At 40.1% G+C, this 27,506-nt stretch overlaps 1 protein-coding gene across 1 annotated transcript in view; it reads left to right on the forward strand.

Moving 5' to 3' along the window:
* Positions 1–18,574, forward strand: part of eve1 (even-skipped-like1) — a 27,270-nt gene extending 8,696 nt beyond the window's left edge. The window contains 3 exon segments of the mRNA XM_076083050.1: positions 14,001–14,027; positions 14,030–14,251; positions 18,098–18,574. Coding sequence (XP_075939165.1) covers positions 14,001–14,027; positions 14,030–14,251; positions 18,098–18,574 — 726 coding nt within the window.
* Positions 18,575–27,506: the final 8,932 nt, after the last annotated feature.

Consider the following 27,506-nt stretch of genomic DNA (forward strand, 5'->3'; position numbering starts at 1 on the left):
ACCTTGTCAAACAAGCAGGATGTGGCATCACATTTGGGTATTTGGATGGATTCCAAGAGCAGAAAATGTCTCATTGACCTAAAAGACATAACACAATAACAACAACACTCATTAGATCATTGTGTCTTGTTAAACCGAAAGTTTTGTCACTCTTGAAAACACTTCAAACACTAAAAAACTCCAAGAAACAGATCCCACCAGCATTTACCTGGTTTTAATTGGTTGAAATAATAATAATCAAGTCAAGTCCATTTTATATGTAGAGGCCCATTTGCCTCAATATGACGTCCTCTCGTCCTTAAACTTAAACACTTCAAGACGGACATGTAAATAAATAAAGTCCATGTGCACAGAGTGGAAAGAAATAACAGGGCTGTGGCAGGACAGACATGGTCTTTAATCATTCAGGATTAGCATTACGAGGGCCCAGTGGGATAAAAAAAAAAAATAGACGACTACTTAAAAGTTGTGGGAAAATATGAGTTTGGATTTAAAGGCCTTCAGAGGAAGGGGGCATCAGGTGGCAACCTCTGATTCTGAAAAGTGAAGCCAACACGGAAGCATCTTAAACCTCCATTCTCTCTAGTGTCCACCAGGGGGCGACTCCTCTGATTGTATAGAAGTCTATGAGAAAATGACTCTACTTCTCTCTTGATTTATTACCTCAGTAAACATTGTAAACATGAGTTTATGGTCTCAATCTCTAGTTTCAAGTCTTCTTCAATACAGCATGATGTTCATTTAGTAACTTATGGTCCATTTAGAGTCACACAGACCATAAAGCAGGGTAACGAACCGCAGATCCTTTGATTGAAGGAAGACCACATGGTAGACCCCCTTAAACATTAAGAACTCAAGGCTTCAAAACAGCAGTGGACAAACCATATGGTGATGTCACAATGACTACATCCACTAACGCAGTCTATGGTTGGACCAATCCATCACCCCTCCCGTACACCCTACATGTAATGTATGTGCTTTTACGGTCTTAATACTTCCTCGTTCATGATCACGTGGATAACATACAAAATTGTTTTTGCGAGATATCTACAAATCATGCACATTATTTTTGGTAGGGATAGCTACTGAATGGGACCAGTCTCGACTTTATTGGTATCGGTGTCACTTTGTGGGTTCTAGTATTGGCTCTGGCTCTATAAGCGAGGTATGCCATTGGACTGTCAATGAAATGCACATTCTTTCTCTTCTGCCCGTTCTCACCACTGCCCTCGTCTCTACTGATGTAAAAACATCACGCAGACCATTCTAAAGAAACGAAACCGGCCGCCAAGCTTCAATTTCTTCAGTTTCACAACCTGATTGCACACAGGCGTCAGGTAGGGCTGCAGGGAGTTTAATGAGCCGCAGTAATAATGAAGTATGGAGCTGAATGAGAGGCTGGCAGGCTGCTGTGTGCTGCATGGAGGCAGCACACATATTCGTATTATATTAACGTTTTACGTTTTATTTAATTCTTTAACTATTAGTTATACTCATACAGTCTAACTCAGCCACTCCCTCAGCACCAGTCCAACTCCCTTCCCCTGCCCCTGATTACTAATCAAGCACTCCCTCATCAGCACAACTCTCCTGTTCTAGCCACTTTATAAACCCCTGCCTCCCAGTCACCCACTGCCAGGTCATTGTTCATGTCTACCCACCCGTTTTTGCTCGTCCTGTTCCCTGTTTCCCCGTCTGCCTTCCCTGCCTCGTCCTGCCGGATTTCCCCCTTCGTCTCTTGTCTCGTCCTTGGATTCCCTGTTGTGTTCCGGTAAAGATTCCTGTTTTGTTAGTGATTCATTAAAACCCTTTTCTCACTGCATCTGACTGTCTGCGCTTGAGTCCTCCATCATGCCCCGTGACATGTACTAATTGAGCAAGATGTTTTAATGTCCCACATGTCTGTTTGTTACACAGAATCACCAGAGGCGTCGTCATTGGAGCCAGTTTGGAAAAGGGAAGGCACTTTAAAAAAATACTTGATTTGCAATCTGTTGTATTTGCGAACATGGACACCAATTGTCAAATGCATGTTGCTCAGCACAACAATGTTAAGTCAAGCAGAGTGCGTAAATTGTATGCTCGACACAACACACACACAGCTCCCAATTTACGAGAGGTCAGAGACTGACAACTGCTTTGCATCTGTGTGTCAACAGATTTGAACTCCAAAAAAACTCTATCCAACATTTTCTATAACTCAAGTTAGAGTCTTTTGTTAGAACCTCTCTAAACATCTATTCAACCTCCACATGCTAAATAGAAAATAACAGACAACTAAAGAAGAACGCTACAAGCCACAGCTAAACAGCAAACTCCAGTAGTGGTAGCGATGAAAGATTTATTTCCAACACGTTGTAAAATGCTGCAACGTGAGAGTCTCACATTTTTGGGACGATAATGAGTTCTGTTGTCCCCGCTGCAGCTGCTTTCACTGACTTTTAATGCAAAGCCCAGATATTTATTGAGCGGACAGTGCATCACATCTGGGCAGCAGTTCTTACTCTGCAGCGGAGTCAGCTGAAGGAGATGAAGGACGAACAGCTGCTTGTGTTCGCTGATTTGCGCAGCGAGAAACACGTTAAGTGGGAGAAGAGCTGCTCGCTTCACTTCAGTGTGTAGATAGTTTTATTGACATTCAGCCAGTGTTACTGCAGTGACATGTCACTTGACTGATGTAATTAGCAATAGAGGCCTCATCCGGCAGTTTATCTGTTCTTCTGTAAACACTGGAGTGGATCAGTCGGGATGGGTTAAGTGATTAATCACAGTCATCAATGTCATAGTCTGATTCAGCAGATGTAGACTGTGGGTATAAGTCTGCCATTGGCAAAGTATCTTAAGCGGCATATCCTTCCCTGCCGCTATCTGCGTGATCTATTTTGCAAGAGCACCGTCGTTGCAACCTATTCTTATCGGCCAAGACAAGTGGGATTGGTTTAAAGAAGTACAAAGAAGCCAGAGTGTTATTTTACCCTCGATACCAGAATGATAATGGGTGCAGCGAGACCTTTCGACACAGCGCTGTGGAGATAGATCTAGCTATGAGAGACTGTCTCGGTCATAATCTGTCCTTAATGAAAAGTCCATCATGGCTTTAGCCACAGATAAGCAGCAGTTATAAGCAAGCCCCCTATTAACAAACTACATTTCCCTCGGTGTTTGACACCATCCTTTTAGCTACACAAGCTGGTCCAACTCCCAACTCGCCAAATACCGACGGTTGGTCAGGGACCCTCGCTATCTCACACAGAGGAAATGGGCTGTCAACTAACTCCAATGTAAAATCCACCAGCGTCATTATTGAACGGTCAGAGCAACTGAGAGCAAGTTAGGCTACATCCATACTACTCCGTTTCTATTTGGAAGCAGAGTTGTCAAATAGAAAGGATCTCCGTCGACATGGGCGTTTCAGCATCATTTTCGAGTTGATCTGCGTCCACACGGCAGCCTTCGAAGACGGGCAGCACGTGACCATTAACGTACACTGGGCATGCACGTGATGGTGTAAACAGGAAGTGGATTGGTTGCTTAGTTAAAAAAAATACGACAGAGTAATAAAGTAGTCTTTAATAATGAAAGGTTGTATTTGATACTTAAGATCTTCCTCTAAAATAGTCCTCTATAAACTCAAACAGACAGTTCGTTGAAAGTTTTAGAAGTTTTATTTTTCAGACTTAGTTACAGTGCTATCTCTCTCTCTCTCTCACATCAGATTTACTTTAAAATCAACACTTACACGTAAACGTTAACTAGATTATGGTCCATAAATGTGGTCAACACATGTCTCTCACTCGTCTCTAACTCTATTCTGCTCTTGCTTCGTGCAGGAAAGCTTAGCAGATCGCTAACAGTAGATCCGTGAAATAAAGACCATGGAATCTGTAGAAGAGTTTCAAGACTTTAGTGTGAATCTTTCTTATTTGTAAAACTGTGGAAACACAATATGAAATATGGCTTTACAAACTGTCCATATACACATACATGAATACAAAACAACAATCTATGTTATAGCCATAATGTAACATGTCCGACTATGTATGGGTCCAACAAACAGCAGTCTTTCAGCCAGGAGACCACTGTTCCTTCACCATATGAAGCGAGATGTCAATATTGACTAATTATTTTCACATAACTTCCGTACTTCAGTAACGACACTTCCGTAGTTATTTTAAACCAGACGACTAACCTAACCTAACTGAGTTCCCCCTGAAGATGGAAGTTTATTTTGAAAATACCAAAGTCATGTAACGTGCAGAAATTGAAACGTGTTGCTGGATTTTCATAGGAAAACTCAGGGGAAGTGAAGATTACCTTTACGATACAGTTTCATGAGGATACGTTGACATGAGTCGTTAGTGTTGTTCATCACCTTAGTCGCTATTGTTACTCTCATGACTTATTTATCGCCTTATACTCGCTGTCACTGGTGATGGCGTGAGTTGTTGATCAGTCAAGTTAACCTCAACCACCCTCTTTTCCTCAACCTTACTGCGAAGACGGAAGTTTACTTTGAAAAGATACTATGCATGAAACAAGTGCAAACCGATACGCCGTTCCCGCCACATCCAACACTAACGTGTTATAGTTTGAAGAGTAGTGCCACTGACCAAACGTTAGTATTTGACAAGTTGAGAGTGAGAATGTGTTGGTCTACACTTAGCGGGACCTATCTGAAAACACATGAAGAAGATTTTTACTGCTCTAGAAAGTTATCATGGTAACAATTATTCTATCTTTCTTTGTGATGATGCAGAGGTACAGAGAGGAAATATGGTATTTACGTTACAAAGGAATGTACCAGGAATGTGCTCTTGCATACATTTGACCAACTCAGCGCCTTGCCAGCTGAGTCTCGGCAAACGTTTAGCCATGTGCACCCTTGTGGCCTAGGGATTTAATTCTATTTTGGTACAAACGTAACAGAGAGTGCAATTTCAACAAAAAGGTATTCATGAACATACAAGTCTTTAGCTTGTTTTTAAGCTGGTGCAAATCTGAGATCTACTAGCAGTTTGTTCCAACAGTGAATGGATAAGAACATTCGTGTTCATCCAATCATTTATTTGGTCAATGCATTGATGCAGCAAGCCTATTGAAGCATAGTCAGTTGGTGAAAGTGCTACATAAAGCAGAGTATCGTCTGTATAATTATGTTAAGTAATGTTGTTGTTTTGTATTATTCTTCCTAAAGGGAGCATGAAGAGGTTAAAAAACAGAGGGGCCTCGAGGAACTCCACATGTCATGCTAGATCGCTGAGATACATTGCCAACGGAAACATTATATTCTCTGTATTGTACAGTAGGTAGGACTTGAGACAATCTAGGACCGTGCAAGACAGGCCAGACAGTTTTTTAGTTTGTCAAGTAGTATTGCATGATCGACCGCACTGAGATCAAGAAACGGTAAAGAGAATACTTGAAAAGGGATTGAACACAAATGCAGAAAGACAAAAAGACAGTACGATCACTTCAATGCTTTAATAAAACAAAGCTTGCACGTGTCAAGAATCTCTCTATCCATCCATCCATCCATTCATCTATAGAAAATATTTCCCTAATTTTTTCATATTACATGATTGATTGTAGCATGCAGCATGACATGCTCCAGCAGGTAAGACTTCGTACCCAGCACTGGAAAGCTCCAGCATGGGGTATTTATGACTGCTTCTTTTAAATGTAGTTGTAAAAGAAGGAGCTTATTTGATTGGCATTAAAGATGAACAACCACAAGTAGCAGGAAAGCAATGCACATATGGACACTTGCTTTTATTAGGGTAGCAGACATACAACGTGTTTGTCATAAAGTATAGAAAGCTCTGTTTTTATCATGCAGAGTTTGCTGGCTTAGGGGTTCAACATATGTACACTTTAACAGTCTTTATTCTTTCTGTAGGCTGAAAATCCACCAGCACCCGACTTCAAATGCCTTAACAGCACTGTTCCAGTGCTAAAAATGTATTTTGATGGGGAGAGAAGACCTCCTGCATGATTACCGGTTCAGTCGTGGATCCTTGTACTGATACCCGTGTACTGGCTGCCACACAGTTTATCATACAATGTGATGTCCCCGGCCTTTAAAGTTCCAATCTCCTGTGTCCATGGGCTGGTCCACAAGGGTTGAGGAGATTGCTGCTCTCTGGCATGCAGTAATTAAACTGCCTGCTGCTACTGAGCTGGAGAAGATTGAGGAGTGCTTCCAGTAGTTCGCCAACAGCCCCGTCTTTTCAATGTGTGTGGATGCCATTAACGGGTGCCACATACGTGTGAAGACCCCTCCTGGGCAGTATAGGATGGGAAGGGTCGGTTCCTCCACACCATCGTGAGACATCCTGGGTCTGTGCAAGACACACATGTCCTGAAAAACAGTGGAATATCCATAGAGGCTCTGTGTCCTCCTCCAGGGTTTTTTATTGTGGGGACTGGTGGCTAACTCTGTATTGTTCAGATCATTACCATTGTTACCCCGTATTGAGAACCACTGCAGGAGGGTACAGTGCCACTCCAACCACCACCACTCCGAAGCCCGCTGCATTATAGAACGGGCCTTTGGCATGATGGAGGTGCCTGCTATTTAAGGCTTTGGAGGTGGACCATGCTGTTGTTTCTGCAGTATCGGTACCTTTTGTATGTGTGTAGCACCCCAACACTCTACAGAGAGTAGACCTAAGTTACCCTTTAAAACTGGAATGATGGGCTGTTTGGGTTCGGTATCCTAAGGTAGCTACCATGAAGGTTTACCTGATTGGATGAAATTGATATTACCCTCCAAATATACAAAGAAACTGTCATGTATGCTTTTCTAGTTGCCAACTTCTGATAATGTTGCATTGCAAACAACCAATCCCTGTTTAAATCAACAGGAGGAGAGCTAGTAACGTTAGCATCACCGCTAATGGCTAACCAACGAAGGTTTCGTTCGGTTACTTTTAGATGTGTTCAGGCTCCGTTCAGTGAAAAAGAGTATTGGGCGAAGACAAATTATAACGTTATCATGATGTGTTCACATGTTTTTTACAACATCATGAATAAATATTAGAAAGAGAATTCTGATCTGTTTACACAAACTAAGCAGATTATAATACATCATTAAAACTACTAATAAGACAAGTGACAAGTAGCAACATGTAGTCATGGCAGAGTGAGGTAAGACACACTGCTTTCTGAGGTATTCATATAATATTTTATATAATATTTCTATGATCATGCTCCCAGTAGGCAATCCCTGCTTTAAAAAATGGAACAGCGCTCATGTCAAAAGTTCGGAAACTGGTGTAAAATGTTGGCTGTTCAAATCAATACAAAAACTGAGCGTTTTGCACAGCATTTAATATGATTTAATTGTCTTGTCTTGCCATGCCATATTGTTTTTGTGAGAGTCCCCTTAAAGTTAGAATTTAAAGCATGCAACATGTTGGCGGTTGTGGAAGAAAATTCTGGTCAATGAAGGATATCAATCATTTAAAAAAAGCCGACAAAGCTGGTTGATAGAAATCTCTCACTCTTACTACTCCTAAGACTAAACTGCAACAGCAAGAATCAAAGAGGATCTGTTTTTACTCAGTGAGTATGATCACTGCAGGGCAGACTCAGCTCAAGTGTGGAGGGTAGAATACCAGAGGGTGGCGATGAAGGAGATTCAACAGCCATATGTTTTAGAGATACAACAGTGTACTCTGATCATTTGATCATAACTGCCAATCCTTTGGGATTACAGGGAGACAGCAAACAATAGAAAGCGTTACATCTCTAAAAAGTGCTGGTGCTGAGGCTGGAATCAAAGGCAACAAGAAGTTCTCATTGTATGCAGTGTCACAAATGAAGCCGTTTCCTCATTTGAGAAAAATGTGTGTCCAATGGATCAGAAGTTATTCCTTGTTCTGGGTGATATGTGTTTTTTATAAGGCTCCCATCACTGGGTGTGATCTGCTCTTCTGAGACACATTTTCGACAAAGTACTTGCCACTGTTGACAGGTAATTAAGGACCATCATAACTGGTATCCATTGCTTATGGCTGCTAAAACAACACTTACTACTTTAGACAAAGGTGGCCCGGACTAATACCCCAGACGATCGACTGAACTCTGCTTCACTTCCCTGGGGTCAACTTGCAAAAGCTACTCTGCCATTGCGACTCTATTTGGTGCGTAAAGTTTGCCAAACTAACTTAGAACGTCTGCAAAATACCTCCACAAAACCATGCTCTGCCTCATAACCATGCAAGCGACTACTATGCCTATTTTGAAATTCATACATCCACTAAGTGTTTCTGACGAGTATCTGGACTTTGGTGTGTTTTTTACCCGTGAACCAGGGTGTATTTCATCGGTGCTTCTGACTGCGAGTATCCGGACTTTGATATGTTATTTCACTATGAAACAGAGTGTATTTCACCTGTGTTTCTTTTGCAAGTAGCCAGACTTTTGTGTGTTTTATTTCACTATGAACCAGAGTGGATTTCATGTGTTTCTGACTACGAGTAGCTGGACTTGAGTGTGTTTTTCCTGTGAACCAGACTGTATTTCAAAAGGCTTTCTTACTCTGCTTTTCATTTGAAAATATATATCATTAATTGTAATCAAGGTTTTTGTAGTTTCATCTAATATCAATAGTAGGGTTGATCAAACCACCTTAGCATGACAGCACAAAGACAGATTGGATTGTGTACTATCAACAAAAGAAACAAGTGTTTTCTTCAGTGTTTTACAGAACCACACTGACCACTGAACTATTCAAAGGCTGAAGGACATCATCGGTGTTAGAAATCAATATTCTTGTCAGAATGAAGGCTGCTGGAAACCAGAAATACTGTATTAATCAAAAGCTAATTATTAGCATACTCCCTTAAAGCAACTATCAGACAGTTAATCTCAGATGTATGGATGAACATATTATACAAGTAGGCCAACTGGCTTGTCTCCTAATATATGAGAGCCAAATATCATATCCATCATCAAGAACTAAAGGAACCAATGTGACTTCAAATCGTACCGTCATCAGGCATTATTAGTGCGGGCCAAAACCATGATGAAAGCATTTTAAAATGTTGGATGAAGACGGTAGCATATGTTGGACAAACTTTTTAAGTTTCAGACATATTCAGTATGTGGGTGTACATGTGGACAGCACACATATTTTCCTTAAACTCTCAAAACACGTGCAGCCTAGTTCCACATGTTTAACACATTTGGCAGAGAGAATAAATGCAACATGTGCATTGTTCCTGGATATGGATATGATGAAGAAGATTGAGTGTTTCATCTCTTGCACAGGACGGCACACTTCATCGCTCTCAATGAACATGCTCCCGACCTTCATCATAGTGGCCTCAAACTGAGGTCTCAGCATGTCTTTAACCAACCAATATTCAAAACATGGGAAACCTATTTTCATGTAATTTCAATATTTCGTTTTAGAGAGAGAGAGGAAAACAATTTATGATTTATCAAAGGGCCAGAAAGCAAGCTACTGTGAGTGGTGATAGAGCGATTCAGTGGCTGAGGAGATTAAACCCTGACGCTGTGAGTTCCTGCTGAGGAACAAGACGCTGAGCCCTTCTTCACTCAGAGCACTTTTACATGTAGGCCACAAACAATGTGTCACTTGGTGAGGGTCCCGGGACAGAGGATGTCGCAAGTGTACAGATTGTAAGGCCCTCTGAGGCAAATTTGTGATTTTGTGATTTTGGGCTATACAAAATAAATTGAATTGAAATTGAATTAAACTTGAACACAGAGGACAATTTACAGCGCTGCATGATCCAAAGACATCCTATCAGCTGGCAGCTTTTCTTTTATGTCTTGTCATGTAGCTTTACGGTTGTTAAATTCCCATAATTCCACACTTCCTGCCAGTATCAAATATATTATGCATCTGCTGTTTTCACTTTTTCTTGAAATATCAAATAATTTAAATTTAAATGCAGTTCTGTGGGTTTGAGCTCAAGTTTGTCTGCATGCTCAGCAGGAAGAAACAGCCCATTCATTCAAGTGACCAAGCTTTCAATCAGTGGTAAAGATGTTGACTCTTGGGAACAAAGGAGGTTCGTTTCTTCTTTCCAACAGTCAGTCAATGTTTTTCTTCTTCAAAACCATAAACCTGCTCATTTAATAACCTTAACCAGGTGGTTTATATTGTAACCATGACACAGCTGGTTCTGCAGCGCAAAACATTGGGGATAGTATCATTTTTTGTGACTAGAAAATTCCCGCAGCCAATCAGTAATGAGACTCCTCTGACACCTGTGACATGTTGACCTATGTTACAAAGCGTTTCCTTTCACCTGAAACTCACGCCTTCAAGCCGAATAAAATATGATTATTGAGGCAAGCAGCACTTCGCCACGGCCTGGTGTGTTGTTCACATTTAGAAGTAACATTTACCACCATCACTTTCCTTGATCAGTGGTTTAAACACTTAGGTCGGTCCACCACTTTGGTCCAAACGAAATCCCTCGGCAACTCTTTAACGGATAGCTAATGAAATTTTGTACATTCTTTCATGGTCCCCAGAGCATGAATACTACTGACTTTGGTGATTCCTTTATTATTCCTCTAGTGCTAATAATGAGGTTGGCATTTGTGGTTCAGAGTGAAATATCTCAACAGTTATCAGATGGATTGACCTGAAATTTACAACAGATTTTCAAGGTCCCCAGAGGATACGTTTTAACAACTTTGGTGATGCATCGTTGTTTCCTCTTGCGCCCCCACAAGGTTAACTATTTAGTCCTTCAGTGGAATATCTCGACAACTATTGGATGGTGCAGTTTGGTGCACATATTCATGGTCCCCAGAGGATGAAACATTTCCTTATTTGGTGTAAACGTGATATATGGACATTTCTTATACATATTTTCTATTTACATCATATTTATGGTCATATTTTGTCACCTTCAAATGTGCAGCCCAGTTTGTGACAAAGGATTACCCTGTAATACTTTTCTACATGTTTTATTAACTTGTGTTTGTTGTTGTTTTATGATTACCATTTTTACACAAAGAGCAGCATAGTTCCTTATTCCGAACTGTGAGGAAGTAATGTCAGTGACTCTGAATGTGATTCTTCTATATAGTAGGCCTACCTGAGTGTTTTTTTATTTTTGTAATGATGAATTTCCTGCATGTGACTCCACCCTACCTGGCGTCTGTCTGTCTCTTGTCCGCTGCGCTACCTGTCCTCTTCCTCATCATCTGGCCGCTGGATTAACAATCAACACCGATTATAGCCATAATAAACTCCTAAACACAGGTTGAACGGTCAGCCTCTCTACACTGGAGGCGAGGCTGTACACTTAAAGGATCGCGTTTTGATTGATACTGCTATGTTATCGCGCTGCAAAAAGCTCAATTAATCTGCCCTGTCGAGTCTTATTGTCTCAACTGGTTATTATTTAAACGCCTCATCAACACAGATTATTTCCTCACACCACCTGGTGAAAAACTGTTGCTTGTTGAAGTATTTTACAAACTGTTGTATTTAAAAAAATAATATTGTGTTTACTTAAATTATAAAAAAAATAGCGACATACTTTATTATAGCCTGCTGTACCCTCAACAAACGGGAAGTACATGTTTTGGGATTGATCAACTTTAGAAGGCTCCACGAAAATAAAGGCAGAAACATTGTTTTTCATGCACTGATACATTTTAAGATTTTGGGGGATTTTGCAACTTGTCTTCTGTCATACTAGTGCAAGACAACATCGAAAATACACATTAAATGTTTATTTTTACTGCGCTGTCCGTAATCAACTGGTGAGGTTTCATGGTGATATCTAGTAATTAAAAAACGTGACCCTATTCACCTGTACTGTCTTCAAAATCTATGATTTTACAAAACTTACCTTTAGGTCGTTTTCTCTAAATTAGTTGTTTTTTTTCTCAGACTCCGAGACAGACATCTTCACTTCAGCAGCTCTTATACAGAAAACCTTTCTCTTTCATTATGTCTGTAATGTGAAGAGTGGGGTTTGGTCTCATATCAATCATAACTTGATGTGTATAACATTGTATTCATAAAAACATGGCGACGGTGGAATTCTTTTTTGTTGCAGCTGTTATTTTTGATTTATATACAAAAATATATCCAATATCCCCTCTATGAAAACCTTCGACTTGTATTAACAAAATTGTTTGTATTAACAATAGATGTATACTAACAAAAATTGTCAGATTTCTGTTCTGGACAAATGATGCAAATTGGCACATATTTCACAAGACAATAACCATTTGCATATTCAAACATAACATTTCAGAAAACTTGTCATAAAAAAATGATTATCTTGATGTAAGTAATCAACTTGTGGAAAGCTTCATGGTGATATATAACTGTGTGCCATATTCACCCTAAAAGTGACTCATAATATTCGTCATATTAGTACAGGACATAATTGATAAACTGTCAAATTCAAAAAAGGACGTTGAATATTGATGGGGAAACATTATTTTAAAACATCTGATAGATTTTACGTTTTGGCAATAATTCCGACAGCTACAGCCAAAAAAGTAAAATCACTCCAATTCATAATTCCTCTCCTCCACTTGGGTGAGCTCGGAGCCATTAGCCCCGTGATGATTCACTTCCAACTCCGTGAACATCAAACGGCGGAGAACAATGCGAGTCTGGTCGCCGTCTCAGCCTGCGCGTCTTTAATTCTCCATAACAAAAGTACAAAGGCCGAGACGGAGACCAAAGGCTTTATCCCTAAACACCTTTAACACCTCTCCGGGCCGCGGCGCCATCGCCGGGCAGACGCACGCACGGCGGCCCCGTCTGGAGCGCCTGTGATAGGGGGGGCAGAGGAGCAGAGGAGAGCAGCCCCCGAGGGAACACAGACAGTAGAAGGAGGGAGGAGGAGGAGGAGGAGGAGGAGGAGGGGTGTTGGGACAAAAACACATCATCTTCTCCCCCGACTGTCTGAACAAACTTGGATGAAGATAAGCTTTAGCCAGACTACAGCCAGCTTCTCCACCGGTCCTCTGTGTCGCGGAGCCGGATCAGCCTGCAGAGAGGAGATACTCAACCTAGAGAACCACCGAGAAAGAGAAACACGAAGGAGGGATTTTTATTTATATTATTTTTGACGCTTCCAACACAGAAACAGCCTGATGCGTAAGTAGCCTCACGCGTAAAAGTTGCGTTTGAGCAAACTTTGTTCATCACTGAGACCAAATCATTTCTTTATTTCTTCTCCAAAAAAGTTCCAAACAGGAACATAAATATTTGAGATTTCCGTCTAAATAGTTTTTTTTAAATGACTAAATTGACATATTTACAAGGAATAATCCAAAATAACAATTGAATAACAATGTCCTAAACACACACGATGTCTCTTGACCTCCTTATTGTTTGGGGTCCCACAGACCTCACTCCTGTGTTGTTGACTGTATGTGTTATAATGTATGTATTATAATAATAATGATTGCAAGAGCAACCAAAATGTTCCTTTAAATACTTATTTCTTTCCTTCAGACCTTATTAAAACCCAATAAAGTATTGAGTTGGTGACCCTTCCCTTATTTGTGACAAACTGGACTTGAACATAAAAGAGCATAAATCATAGTTAATACACCAAATATGTTCCTTTTGTTTCCCAAAAAACGTACAGTGGGCTAGTGGGCTCTGAAACTGCTAAACATGTTATATACTAAACTTTGGGAGGATTAGTAACTGTGTAAAAAGTGGGCTACACCAATCGCAGATATAGAGAATTATGAAAATACATTGTATTTTACAGCTGGAGTCTCTGACACCCAAAACAGAAGTAATATGACATTTACTGAAACATTAAAATGTCAAAAAGATTAGTAAAAGTTATGTACATGCTGATATGTGCGTCTGTTAAAGAGGCTCCAGGCGTTTAGTTGATCAACCTTGTGACAATAATGCATTTATAATGTGGTTATAATATTGCAAACAACACGTTTACTTCTTCTATAAAAGCCTATGGTCAGCATTTAAAAACTGCGCATCTACTATAACGTATGCGTCATTTCAGTGGCGGAGGGCAGACAGACGCCGGTGGCGGCCGCCACCGCCGCGCACGTCGTGCACGGTCCCGGGGGGGAGCAGCGGACGGAGCCGTGCCCGCGCGGCGCCCTACTAGACCACAGCCGGCGGCACCGGACCGCGTTCACGCGCGAGCAGCTGTCCCGGCTGGAGCAGGAATACGGCAAGGAGAGCTACGTCTCCAGGCCCCGACGCTGCCAGCTGGCCACGGCTCTCAATTTACCGGAGACGACCATAAAGGTATGCGGTCAACCGACCTCGCCACTATGTGAGGTATACCGTTTTATAAAACAGTAGGCTACTGCATCATCATCATGCAACATGGAGATGTTTGCAACGGACTACCGGTTTGATAGCCTCAACCACACAGTTACCACACAGGCAACCAGGGCCCCATTTATTATTACAGATAATAATAGTATACATGTGCACAGATAGTGTGTGTCTGGAGGTCAATAGGGGTCCATCAAATCATTTTGCCCCATGCACAAGCCTTATAGTGCAGCTCTATTACAATTTAGGCTAGAAATGATGATGACATTGCATTGACTTCCTCGCAGCTGAGTTTGTAAAAAATTATAATTATTGCGAAAATGAGCCACAATCGTCCATTAAATAATTCTTTCTTATCTTGTGACCTCATTAAAACCCAATGCAGTGTTGATGTGGTAACTCTTTTCCCTTTGTCACAAACTGGACTTCAGCATTTGAAGGTGACAAAATATGGAAATGGCCATAAAGCATTGTTACCCACATGGTTGCCGCCCGGCAACAGGGATGTTCTGTTTTGGGTTGGCGGCAGCAGGGCCACCATGGCTACCTTACAATCCACCGGGCCTGTGCACCCCCGGCTTCTTCTGGTACAATCCCAACATGCCAACAGTAGAGAGGGTTAAAGACAAAATGGTTGGCAATGTGAAATGATTGATCAAGCAACATTGGCTGACTGGTAGTGTGACGTATACATTGTTTGACAAAGATCGGAGCCAAAAACACGATTCAACATTTTTGGAGATATTTGTGTCTGCATTTGACATTTTTGTCCGATTTTTTGAAGAAGTCAAATGAAAATGGTGCTCGATGTTCCAACTCGTTGCCTGAAATTTGGTTTGTGCCAAGAAATAGTTATAACAGCATGTTAAGATGCAAATTGTCTTCTTTATACTCAGGGTTTTGTAGAGATTAAATGTATACCATGTTCGTTATTGAGCTTTAGGCGCGTTGGTAGGTGGATTTTGTTTCTTTTGGAAGGAAGCAGGCTGGCTGTGACCCCCATTTACAGTTATTGTGCTAAGCTATGCTAACCAGCTGCTGGCTCCAGCTCCATATTTAGCATACAGTCTTCCCATCTAAGTCTCTGCACCAAAGTGAATACATTTGTTTTTTAAACATAAAGGTAAAAACAGCCGTTTTGTTCTTTTTTTATATGCTGGAACAGTTTTTTGACTATGTGTCCATAAGCCTGTTGTGATTATTTTTACTATTGCTGTTCCAGCTCAAGAGGTAACGTGTTAATCAATGCGCTTTAGTTTGAAGGTGTAGTTTCGAACGTTGGGCAGAGCCAGGCTAGCTGTTTCCCCTGCTTTGAGTATTTATGCTAAACTAAGCTAATCGCCAGCTCAGTGCTTTCAGAGCTCAATGATATAGGCCTACCTCCTTCACTGATCTGCTGGCTTTATGAAATGATTGTGTATCTGCTGATAGACACACGGCCACGAAATGGAAACCAAGCAGGTCAAAAACAGGAAGCGACAAATCCGCCACAGCTACTCACCTAAAACGACGACACCTCTTTGATATGTGAACCATGAATGTGAGGTTCTGATCATCTGCCCTCAAATGTTTCATTTGTGTCAGCGTGGCAGATTGAGCGCCGACAGGTTCAGCAGCATCTGACATTTGACACAGAGGCCCCACTGGTCCAGTGCAGCAGCTTTAATACACACTGAGTGCACCCACCTTTCTGCCAACCACTGGAGGGTCTTTTATGAAAGAGCAGGAATGCGAGGGGCGAGGACTTGTAAACGCTGCCACCTGACGTTTTAGCAGCGCAGCCTTTCCAAGGAGATTCTATGAGCTGGTAAAAATAGTTGAGGGACGGACGGACGGATGCACAGACAGCTTGTCGGTCTCAGCTTTAAAGCTTGTTACAACACATTATGGAGGCTAATAACACCACATTATACATTTTACCCTCCATTATGTAATAAGACCTGCATTTTATAATAAACGGCATGAACGCGACATGTAATAAATTCCCCCACATGTAACAAATGATTACGTATTGCAGTGGTTATTACAACATGTGGGAGTTGCACTTTTTTCATGTAAACGTTTGCATTATGTAATAACCGACCAACCGTTCATAAATATCCTCATAACATCATGACAAAATTGTTTAATTTATGGATTCCAGCATGAATCATACTGACTCAAAATTCAGCCATTCATCCATTTTTTATTTTAATTTAAATTTTGGTATTTATATCTTGTATTGATTCTTAAGCATTGCCTAATGCAATGCCTGATGTTACTGGTGCCAGAATGCCAGTAGAAGGAAGACACTTGCTTATCTGATCCTGCCTAAGATATTAATCCATCAATATTCAATCAATAATGTGAAGAAGAAAAAGAAACAGACAAGAAAAGAACACCAACAGCAACAATATCACCATCTTTGTACTTTACATTCCCCTTCCTCATTTCTGTACCTCGGTCCTCGCACACATATCTTTTTATGCTGTCTTTTATTATCACATTATTCATTTTTTTCCTTCAGTCCATTGTAAAAGAAAATCATCATACAAATGATATGCACATACTTTTAAGATAAGTGCGAACATAATTAGTTTCAGACTTCCCCTCTCTGTCCAAGAGCATTTTTGTATGTTGCCAGGAAGTACATTTTTCTTGCTATTTCTTGCTTCCTATATAACTTGTATTGATTCTTAAGCATTGCCTAATAGCCTTATGTTACTGCTTTTATGTGGCTATTTAGACAGAGTCAGCTGTAGCGCTGAAAGGGGGCACCACAGATCATTGAGGTCCAAATGACCCTTCGCTAAGCCCCGCCTCCCGCTGTTACTTCATCAAGCTGTCAGAGCTACCACGGAGCCCACACGGTCACTAACTGCACTCTTCGCATAATATTCTTTAGTTTCTGGAAAAAACAAAAAAGTGATTTCAGGAAGGAGCAGACAGAAGGGTCAATAATATGCATTTGAAGAATGTATCCAGGATGATTCTGCAGTGAACAAAAACAAATGAAAACATATGTAGAAACGTAACGTTTAAGAAACGCATAGCTCTGGTAACGATTATCACTGTTGCACAACGTTTAACCATCACTAGCTCCAAATCCACAAAACCAGGCTGAACTGAAGAAAATCTGAAACCATTGCATGAGAGTCTGTGGAGCAGAGCTAGTTGGACCCTGGTCGGATCTGGCCAATCCGCTATGATTGGCCAGTCTGCGTTTGAGGGGTGGGACTTGTGAAGTTTAATTTAGCAAATTTATTAAAAATATGTTTGCATGTATTATTACTTTTTCATTAAATAAAAGTGCAACTCCTGCATTCTGTAATAACCACAGCAACATGTGATCATTTATAACAAAATGAGGATGTTATTACATAACAAAGTGAAAATGTATTACATTCTGTCGAGTTATTACATAATGCGGTGTTATTACATATTTGAAATTAGAAATGAAATTTGGTATATATCAGAACCATTTGTACATCTGCAGTTTTACCCCTGAAGTTATACTCAAGTTTTTCACACAATACTTTGGTGATCCATTGACTTTTCTTCAATTTCCACAATTAGTTTGAAATAGTTTTTGTTTTTAATATTTCAACAACCATTGGTTGGATTGCTGTGAAATTTGACGCTGAAGGATGTAACATTGATGATGCCCAGATTTTACATCTAGCACTGTTGGCTAGTCTAAATGTGTCTAATTCTTTGGTTTATGACCAAATACCTACAAAATGAATGATATTCCTATCAGCCTCATGTGTACTTTGTGTTTAGTGCTAATAACATAAACATGTAGAAATACTGTTAAACTTCCCTTCTCTCCAGGTGTGGTTCCAGAACAGGAGGATGAAGGACAAACGGCAGAGACACTCCTTGCCGTGGCCCCACCCTCTCGTCGACCCCCTGGGGGCGCTCCTGATGGGCCGTGCCTCTCCTTGCTCCACTTTGCCGTACCCCTTCATCCCGCCCCACCTCCCACTCCACCACCACTACCCCCTGGCTCTCTCTTCCCCAGTATCCTCGTTTCATAGCCGCTATAGCGCACCCATGCGGACCCTGGACGCACTCCGCCTCTCCCACTACCACAACAGACCAGGGGGGCTGCCTCCGAGCACAGCAGCCCTCTACCCCTCAACCAGCATCTTGCACCATCCCGCCTCGTGTCCCTGCCCCCTCTGCCTGCACTGGGGACCAGAACAACTGCTGAAAGCCAGAGGGGAGGCACTGGGACTGAGCCAGCCCCGTAGTCCCAAGGCCAACATACAGCCTGCAGGTCTGGAGCGGAGAGAAGAGATGGTGTAAAACTCCATCAAACTAAATCAAATTTTCCACACTCTCCAAGGCTGTCAAACTGCTGTCACATAAGCTGCTGGAAGCAAACAGCAGTATACTCACAGTGGCTTCAATGAATGCTCTGTGCATGGGGGAGCTTGCCAAGTCGCATAGTAATAAGAGTTTAACCAAGACCTGGAAACACATACTTCATAGGTCTTATATAAAACAATGCAAGTCACATGACACTGCTGGTTAACTGGACCCAGATGTTTATGAGGTGACACAACATTATTTTATTTAACTAATTCTGTTGGTCAGCCTGTAAACAAATCAACCCAGTCCCCAGAATCATTTTTACCACTGTACATTTCTGCAAACCACTGACCACTGTCAACATTTCTGAACCAAAAATACTTTTAATTAATATGTTTAATATCAACCACGTATCTCGCCTGCAGAAACACACAGTGCCACGTGGTTTACATTGTGAAACGTTGGTTAGGTTTAGACAAGAGAACTAATTTGTTAAGGTTCGGAAAAAGATCATGGTTATTGTTAAAGTAGTGACGAAATAACAACCGACCATAGCGGACTGCATTACGTAATGTTTCGTAACAAGCGTAGCAACATTATGTAATAAGCGTAAAGTCAACATTAAGTTTTGCTTTCACATGGGACACAGACAGTTTGGAGAAAGGCCTCCACATCTCCCAACCGCCATTAGTAGACTTTCTTGCTTGTTCTACTGGTTATTATGCATCATAACTTTTATACACGTAACTTTCAATAATAGTCAATTTATTCGTGGCATGAAGAAACGTACAATGCAAAACCTATTTTTTCCTGGCGACTGGGCTAAAACAAAACTTTTCAGTAGCATGTCCAGCATGAGAACTGGCACCCTGGAGAGGCAATCAGACTCAACACTGAGCAAATGCTTTAATGACTTTGACCACTAGACTGCAGGTACAGTCCGCGTTTATTCGCCCCAAACAACCAGTCTACCAACTGAGCACATTTTAGCTGCTCAGATATTGTTTTTGTACATTCATCCTGGGTTTCAAAAGAAATATTTTATGCCAGATGAAATAATTTTAACTTGGAAGAATGCAACTTTGATCCAGATTGTGCCACCATGTCCATTGACTTTCTGCTATGTGTTCAGTCTGGCCACTCTTTAAAAGGTAACATAACATTGAAATTCTTGTTTTTGCTGCTAACTTCTAACACAAGCATTTAGGTTTTGTCAAGATTTAAAAAATATTACTTTCTAGGAATAATCCGTTTTTTTTACTACAGAAACTGAAATTTTAAAGGGGACATATCATGAAAAACCTAGTGCTTGTGCACATATATCTAGGTGCCTAGCAAACCCACAAACTGTGTAATTAGAAAAACCCAGTCAGTTTTTTGCGGGCTGTTTTGATGAGAAAACATGTGATTAAACAAGCCATTCAGATTTGGCTCCCCTTCCTATGTCATACGGACCCTCATTAGAATATACCACCTCCCTTCAGAGTATCTCCATCAGCGCCTTAACAACCACCTTCACAAAGCTGTGCCACTTTTTTCTTGAGAGTCAATCAGAGCAGACTGGACTTTTTATAGGTGTGTGGTCTTAAAGAGACAGGTGCTAAAATGGAGCATTTCCGACAGAGGATAAAGAGGATAAAGGATAAAGGTGTATTCAGACAGAGGTTATGTGAAGAATAATGTGTTTAATAAGCATTAAAGCATGTACACATGTTCTAGTAGAAACCCAAAACACAAGTATGATTCTGAAAATGAGCATGACATGTCCCCTTTAAAACATCTTTTGTTGCTACTCTTCAAATTTCTTCAATGGTCTTCTGTTATTTTGCATATCCTCTCACCACTTATCTTACCAGGTGGAGAAGTTAGCTTTGTTTCAGTCAATTTGATTTGTCCTCAGTACATGAAAACATTCCTCCTGTTATTTGTACAAGTAAAGGGAGTAGGTGTTATCGAGAAATGTCGGTAACTACTGGGATCTTTCAACTGTCTGCGAATTGTCACCATTCAGTCTTGTTCCTGTCATTGTCTGACTCACTGCTTTTGATTGCATTTCCATACTAACATCTGCTGGTCAGCTCTTCAGAATAGTTGGCTGTTAGAGCATTTCTGCACTTTAATGTAAACCAAACATCGTATAAACCCTCAGATTTGTCACTTTTCACCACAGGCATTGTTTCTAAAGACAAACAATTCACAGCCATATTAAGTCTGTGGCTGTGATTCAGAAGTAAAAACCCAAACACAAAGGGACATTTTGAAGTCAGTGTCTGTTAAAGCACAATTGCACTAAGTGAAGACTTTATTGTACATATTATACCTTATATCATACATAATGAATACATATTCAATGTATTCTCTGCTGTAACACCAATGACTACTGCTTTTATTTATTTGTACAACTGAAAACTTTGAAGTAGCGTTCACTGACATGTAGTTACCTCGTAGCAACGATAGGAGAGTAGAGAGAATGTGTTCAATTCCTATGAAACTCAAGGATGAGGGGTTGTGTTCGTCAGAGTTTCAGTCGTGTGATCGTGACAGAAGGCATTTATTTATTAGTGTTTAAATACACTATCATGCAATCCTGTGGAAGTGTGTAACTGCAGCCGGAGATATGCTTTCGTTCTGAGAGTGAGATGAGAAGTTGGATATAAAACAGGAGCGTGCAGGTTAAGTACAGAGCTGGAGTCAGAACAACATGATTGAAGAGCTGTTGAATTGAATATATTTTACTTCAAACATTAAAAACATTAAATTAATGGTGGAAAAATACAACTTTCAATAAGCAACATATTTTAACATTCTATGTCCAAAATGCAGTAGAAGGAAGAAAAGAAAACCAATAGCAACAATATCACCATCTTTGTCCTTTATATTCCCCTTCCTCATTTCTGTACCTCGCAAAAACATAATTGTTGTACATCTTTTAATCTTTTATTATCACATTGTTTCATTTTTTTCCTTCAGTCCATTCTAAAAAAAATCATCCCACAAATGATATGCACATACGTTTAAGATAAGTGCGAACATACCTTCTTTCAAACGTCCCCTCTCTGTCCAAGAACATTTTTGTATGTTGCCAGGAAGTACATTATTTCTTGCTTCCTACATAGTTTGTGCGCTCTAAGAACCCACTAGATCCCTGAATTCTAATGCATGTACTAGATATCCTACATTGTTTACTATCCTTATGACTCATTTCCGTAGTATGCATAATGATTGTAGGGTGCTTCTGTCGGTGTTACCCATAACCTCAACACAGTAATTCAGATATGGTAATACAAATGAACAATACAGTGTGTGCAATGTTTTATGGGCCAGAATGAGTCTAGTTTTTCTGAGAACTGCAGCGCTCCTTTGAGTGCACATAATGAGTTGCTGCTAATAATATTATTGATATTTGGACAGAGCCTGGCTAGCTGTTCCCCCTTGTTCCCAGTCTTTATGCTAAGCTAGGCTAACCACATCCTAATTCCTAGTTCTCATCTCACTCTCGGAATGAATGTGGATAGGCATGTTTCCTTAAATGTTTCTACAGTCTCTGGTTGTTGATTATGGACAACAAAATGGAAGATGTTCTGTATCATAAGGGAAATGTCCGTAATGTCTCCTGCCTCTGTGTCATTGCTCACTGTAAAATAATCCTGATATGTGACTGATCATAAGAACAATCTTTTTAAATAATATGTCTCTTGTTTCAATTTGCTGAGCTTTGCTCGGACACCAAACCAGTCGTGAATGGATAAACTGTTGACTTAAAAAACCATGAAACAGAACAGAGGCAGGTTTGTCTCTCTGCTAACACATCAGCCAGAGCCACAGATACAAACACACAACTTCTACATTTGTATGATTTGAGATTTTGTTGAAAGGACACTTGGCTATTTAGAATATTTCATGGTTTTCACTTCTCTATTGTCTAATTGATGTTTCTCGATATGAAGGGTTCCATTCCAGAAAGTTCTTCGTAATGATTTTCTTCAAATACTCACATTTCTTGTAAATAATAATAATAATAATACATTTTATTTATATAGCGCTTTAAAAGGCACTCAAAGACACTTTACATGTTAAAAACAGAAACAATAGAAGCATTTATAATAAGAACAAAATATACGACATAACAGTGAGAAAAAAATAAATAAAATAAAATAAACATGAAAAGAAAGAAAGAAAACATACATGACTGACTTTAGAGGTTAAAAGCAGATTTGAATAGGTGAGTTTTAAGTGCAGTTTTGAAAGTGGCAAGTGACGAAGAATGTCTGAGGTGTTGGGGCAGGGAGTTCCAGAGGGAGGGGGCAGCAACGGAGAAGGCCCTGTCCCCCCAGGTCCGATGCTTGGACAGAGTAGGGGGGGTAAGGAGGTTGGCGTCAGCAGATCTGAGGTTGCGGTTGGGAGTGTGATGGTACAGGAGGTCCGAAAGGTATGAAGGGGCAAGGTTGTGGAGGGCTTTGTAGGTGATGAGGAGGAGCTTGAACTGGATTCTTTGCTGTATGGGGAGCCAGTGGAGGTTTTGAAGGACTGGGGTGATGTGGTCTCTGGTGCGGGAGTGGGTGAGCAGACGGGCAGCTGAGTAGAGGGGCATACTTTCATTCTGAAGCAGCTGTTCTTATGTAAGAAAGTGTGGAGGCCACTGTACACTGCAATGGCCAGATGTTATGTCATTGTGTGGACTTGACTATAGGAATGTACATACATCACTTTTACATGAATTATTGGTTATTAAAGAATCAACACAATTCAAAAATGACTGCACTATCTAGTATATAAATAAATTAAGCTCAAAATAAAGCAATAGAAATCATGTGTGAAACCACTTTTCCCTAATTATGAATTGATTATATTTCCTAGTTAGTAAAATTACCACATTTAAAAAATGTCTACTAAGAAGTAACCTTGATATTTTATTTTGAAAAAACGCTTTGAAAAATGGCTCAGAATTTAGTGAAAGCTTTTACACACATTTTTACTGCAATTATATTATTACAAATAATTATTTAATACATTTATTGTTAAATCCGTGAAAGGGAAACAATATTCACAAATAGGCAACAAGTCATAACTCAAACGAAAGACCCATAAAAAGAGGGTTTATCCACCTTTATCCTTTACAATGTGTCATGGTGTCAGTAGGTATTTGCATACACGCAAATCAACAGATTGCGTTAATAACAGAAAATAAAATACATTATTATAGGTTCATTTTATACCCCTGGTGTCACAAAGAGCTTATGAAGAAATAACTGATTAAGAGCAACATAGATTCCTTTTCCTTTGTGACATTGCATGCATTGTTAGCCAAAGGGCCCATTTTCAATTGTCAATATGGTAAGATGTTAAATTTGTCATCGTAACAGCAATAAAACACACAATATGTAAAATGGAGAAAACTAATTATGAGGAAGTTGCTTATACAGATTATTTATCCAGAAGATTGATTTAATAGTGTTTTAGTTTATGAATTGTTGCTTAAATCACATACCCACTATCATGTGTCATCCTGTGGTTGGTCCATTTTGGGTTTTATTTGTTTTATTTATTTTATTGGTTATCTGGATATGCTTTGAGTCCTGGGTGTTTGGTCCGAACCGGAGGTTTATTGACAGAATTAGAACGCACTAAACTGGGAAATAATGCAAAACCAAAATAGGTTTGATGTGAAAGTGGAGTAGCCATTGGAGGTGGAGGCTCCTTGACATTTGAGGGTTTATAACAATTAACTCACCTACACACACAAGAAATACACTCAAACTCTTGATTCTGGAATATACAGGAAATCATTAAGATGATGAGGTTTCTAGCTGTAGAAGATGAAAAAGATCCTGATGCCACTTCTCCTGCTGCGGCTCTTGTTTGGCAAGTGTTCATCCCGGCCAACTCGGTACTGTAGCTCTTCAGAATGCAACACACTTGTCAGAAAAAATGTTGACATTGTAAATTGTGCTAACCATGGCATACGTTGAATGTCAGCATTTCTGAGCCAACAGATGTCAGTGTTTTCCGTATGTACTTTTAATGCAATGTTTTCTCTATTGGTACATACATTTTAACATAAAGTTGGCCTCCAAAGAAAACAATACCTTGCTGCTTTAATCATTTAGAATACTTTCTTTTTCCATTCACTTATATATAAGGCAACATAATGTAATAATGCACTTCGATCGAAATGTAGTTATAGAGCCAGAATGAAACATACCTTTAAATGTCACTTTTATAACGAATGTGCCATTTTCACACAGTGAAATAAAATATCCTCTCTGACCTGGTTCATATTAGTGTGATACCACTGATTATTATAGTAGTTCTCTGTGGTCTGATGGAGTTTTACTGTCAAACGCAACCTCCAACTGAAGCAATAAACTGATTAAAATATTGAAGTGTGTGTGTGCATGTGTGTGTGTGTGTGTGTATGTGTGTGTGTGTGTGTGTGCGTGTGCGTGTCAAGGCAGAAAGAGAAAATAGGCAGAAGTAGAGAGAGAAGGAAAAATTCTATACCGTTGAGAAGTTAAACTGTGTCCATGTATGAAGTTCTGTTTGAGGGCTGCATGATATTGTATAAAAAACTGATATTGCAATATTGTATTTTATCTGTGATATGTAAATGCATCAATGCACTTTTTTGCACTTTGCAAGTAAAATTAAGAGGCTATATGAACAATTTGTGATCCTGGAAACAGTGTTGCGCTCTTTTAAACAATTGAATCAGACACATTGGTTGTATGGATGTGAATCATGATGAGAAAGTCGTACCCACAAGGCATGGTGAACGAGACTTAGTTTGTGTATCAAGACTGGTTGGGTGGGTTGTTATTGTGGTTCAGAACAGAGTTTGGTCACATCCATCAATAATCGGCTAAAATGAGTTTAAGGAGGTGAAAGACTCCAATCCACAAAATGGCAATGGCCAAATTAGACATCCATTATGTAATGAATTTATACAATATTCAATAAATAAATAGAAATTCATAGTAAGATAAAATTAGCCAATCAGTCATGTTGCAATTTACATCCATGTCTGTCCAAAATGTCATCACTTCATCATTTTATCCTATTAGACATTCGCGTGGAATTATCATAATTGGCACATTCTTCACCTCCAGGCGTTCCTGAGATATCACATTCACGATAATGCCATACCGTAATATTTGTATGCCTCCAGCCACAACTGGGCTTAATCAAAAGGGCCTGCGGTGAAAGTCAGCCTTAGACTGAAACGAAATTGCACTTTTAACCACGCTATTTCTTCTTTTGTTCCGCTCAAAATTAATCGTAATAACTTTTCATCAGGTCAACCTTTCATTTTGTCCAATACAAAGACCAAAATACAAAGACCAAATCCCGAATGAAAGTTCCATTAGCGTGCAGCTTTTTGTGATAGTAAGCTAAAGGTTAGCATGCTAATGTGCTAAACTTAGATTGTAAAACCATTAACCATTCTATCTGTTAAACATCAACATGTTAGCATTGTCATTGTGAGCATGTTAGCATGCTAATGTTAGCATGTAGCTCAAATCAGGAAACTCCTAGTCGTGTTGTTTGGTAGTACCTATTTTTATGTTTATTCTATTTTTACAGCAGTGTCCAATGTAACATCATTTGCCATTGTATTAAAGCTGCATTAAAAATATGTTGTTTCTCACACGCCTGCAGATTAAATGGCAACAAGCAACAAGAACAAGCTCTTTTCCACTGTAGTCTATCCTTCCTTGTGAGATTTAATCTTAAGAAAATAAAACAATACTACAGTTTCCTAACAAATCAAATGCTTAACTGTGCTGCTCCACAGCAGTGGATTGGATGTACCAGTCCCACACCATCTTTATTTTATAGCTTACAACAACCCACAAAAACTGCATGACAACACTGATGCACATTTCAAAGACGGACCTTACATTTTTACGGTCGGAAAAGTCGGCGTATAAACAAATACGAATATGAATAATAAAACGGTGTGTTCACTGTGAGGGCTTTTACAGGGCATCAGTTATGCTTCACTGACAAATCAATATGAGGTTTACAAAATCCAAACAAAGCAGTAACTGAAGCATATGATCTCCTCTCAAGGTTTTGTGAGGTAATCCTTTAGCAGAATGAATTTGTTGGGAATACTGTTCAGACAATGTGGCAACGAGTCCCACCAGTGTGTGAGAGATGAAACAGCGGCGCAGCCCAGTGCTTAAATGCTGAATCCAGGCCAGCAGACCTCAGACACTCTGCGCTGATTTCCAACTCACCTGGACAGGTGTTCACCACGACGACCATACTTGAAACCAGAAGCAGCTCTATGCAGGCTGTGTGTAATAATGTAGGACAATAAACAGAAGGGTTAATTACAGGTGAGCACGTTTGAACAGAGATTAGCATGGCGGGACACACAGAGGGTACTGCCAGGATAATAATGTGGTATAATCATGTAAGGGCATAAGTAGAGGGGGAAGACAGACTGGCCTGTCTGAACTGGCTCGGGTGGGATATGGGGAGGTTTATAGTGAATAAAGGGCTTTCGTGTGACATAATATACTGTCTGTTGGCCATATTGGAGGTCCTCAGCTCTGCGAACAGCTGGTTGTACTTGTGTCCGTCTCAACAGAATTGACCAGACTGTCTGTGAAAACTAAATATTGTCACTGCTAAATATCATTGTCTTATTGTTAAAGAAATAACAGTTTAGGAAATACATTACTTGCTTGACGAGATGTGAAGATGGATACCATCCATACCGTCGGCATGGTCAAACAACAGCCAGAACATGATTGGTACTCATATATGTACCAAGCGTCAGTGATATTAGTGAGGTGAAGTGCCTGCGCAGAGCCCAAAGGATATTGAAAGACAAAACCCAGCAGTTCACCCTGCTGCCATCTGACAAGATGGACAGAAGTATCCACTGTCGTACTACCAGACTAGAGAGCAGCTTTTT

The sequence above is a fragment of the Anarhichas minor genome, unplaced genomic scaffold (assembly GCF_050575085.1).
Source record: "Anarhichas minor isolate MPS153535 unplaced genomic scaffold, ASM5057508v1 ptg000116l, whole genome shotgun sequence".
NCBI lineage: Eukaryota > Metazoa > Chordata > Actinopteri > Perciformes > Anarhichadidae > Anarhichas > Anarhichas minor.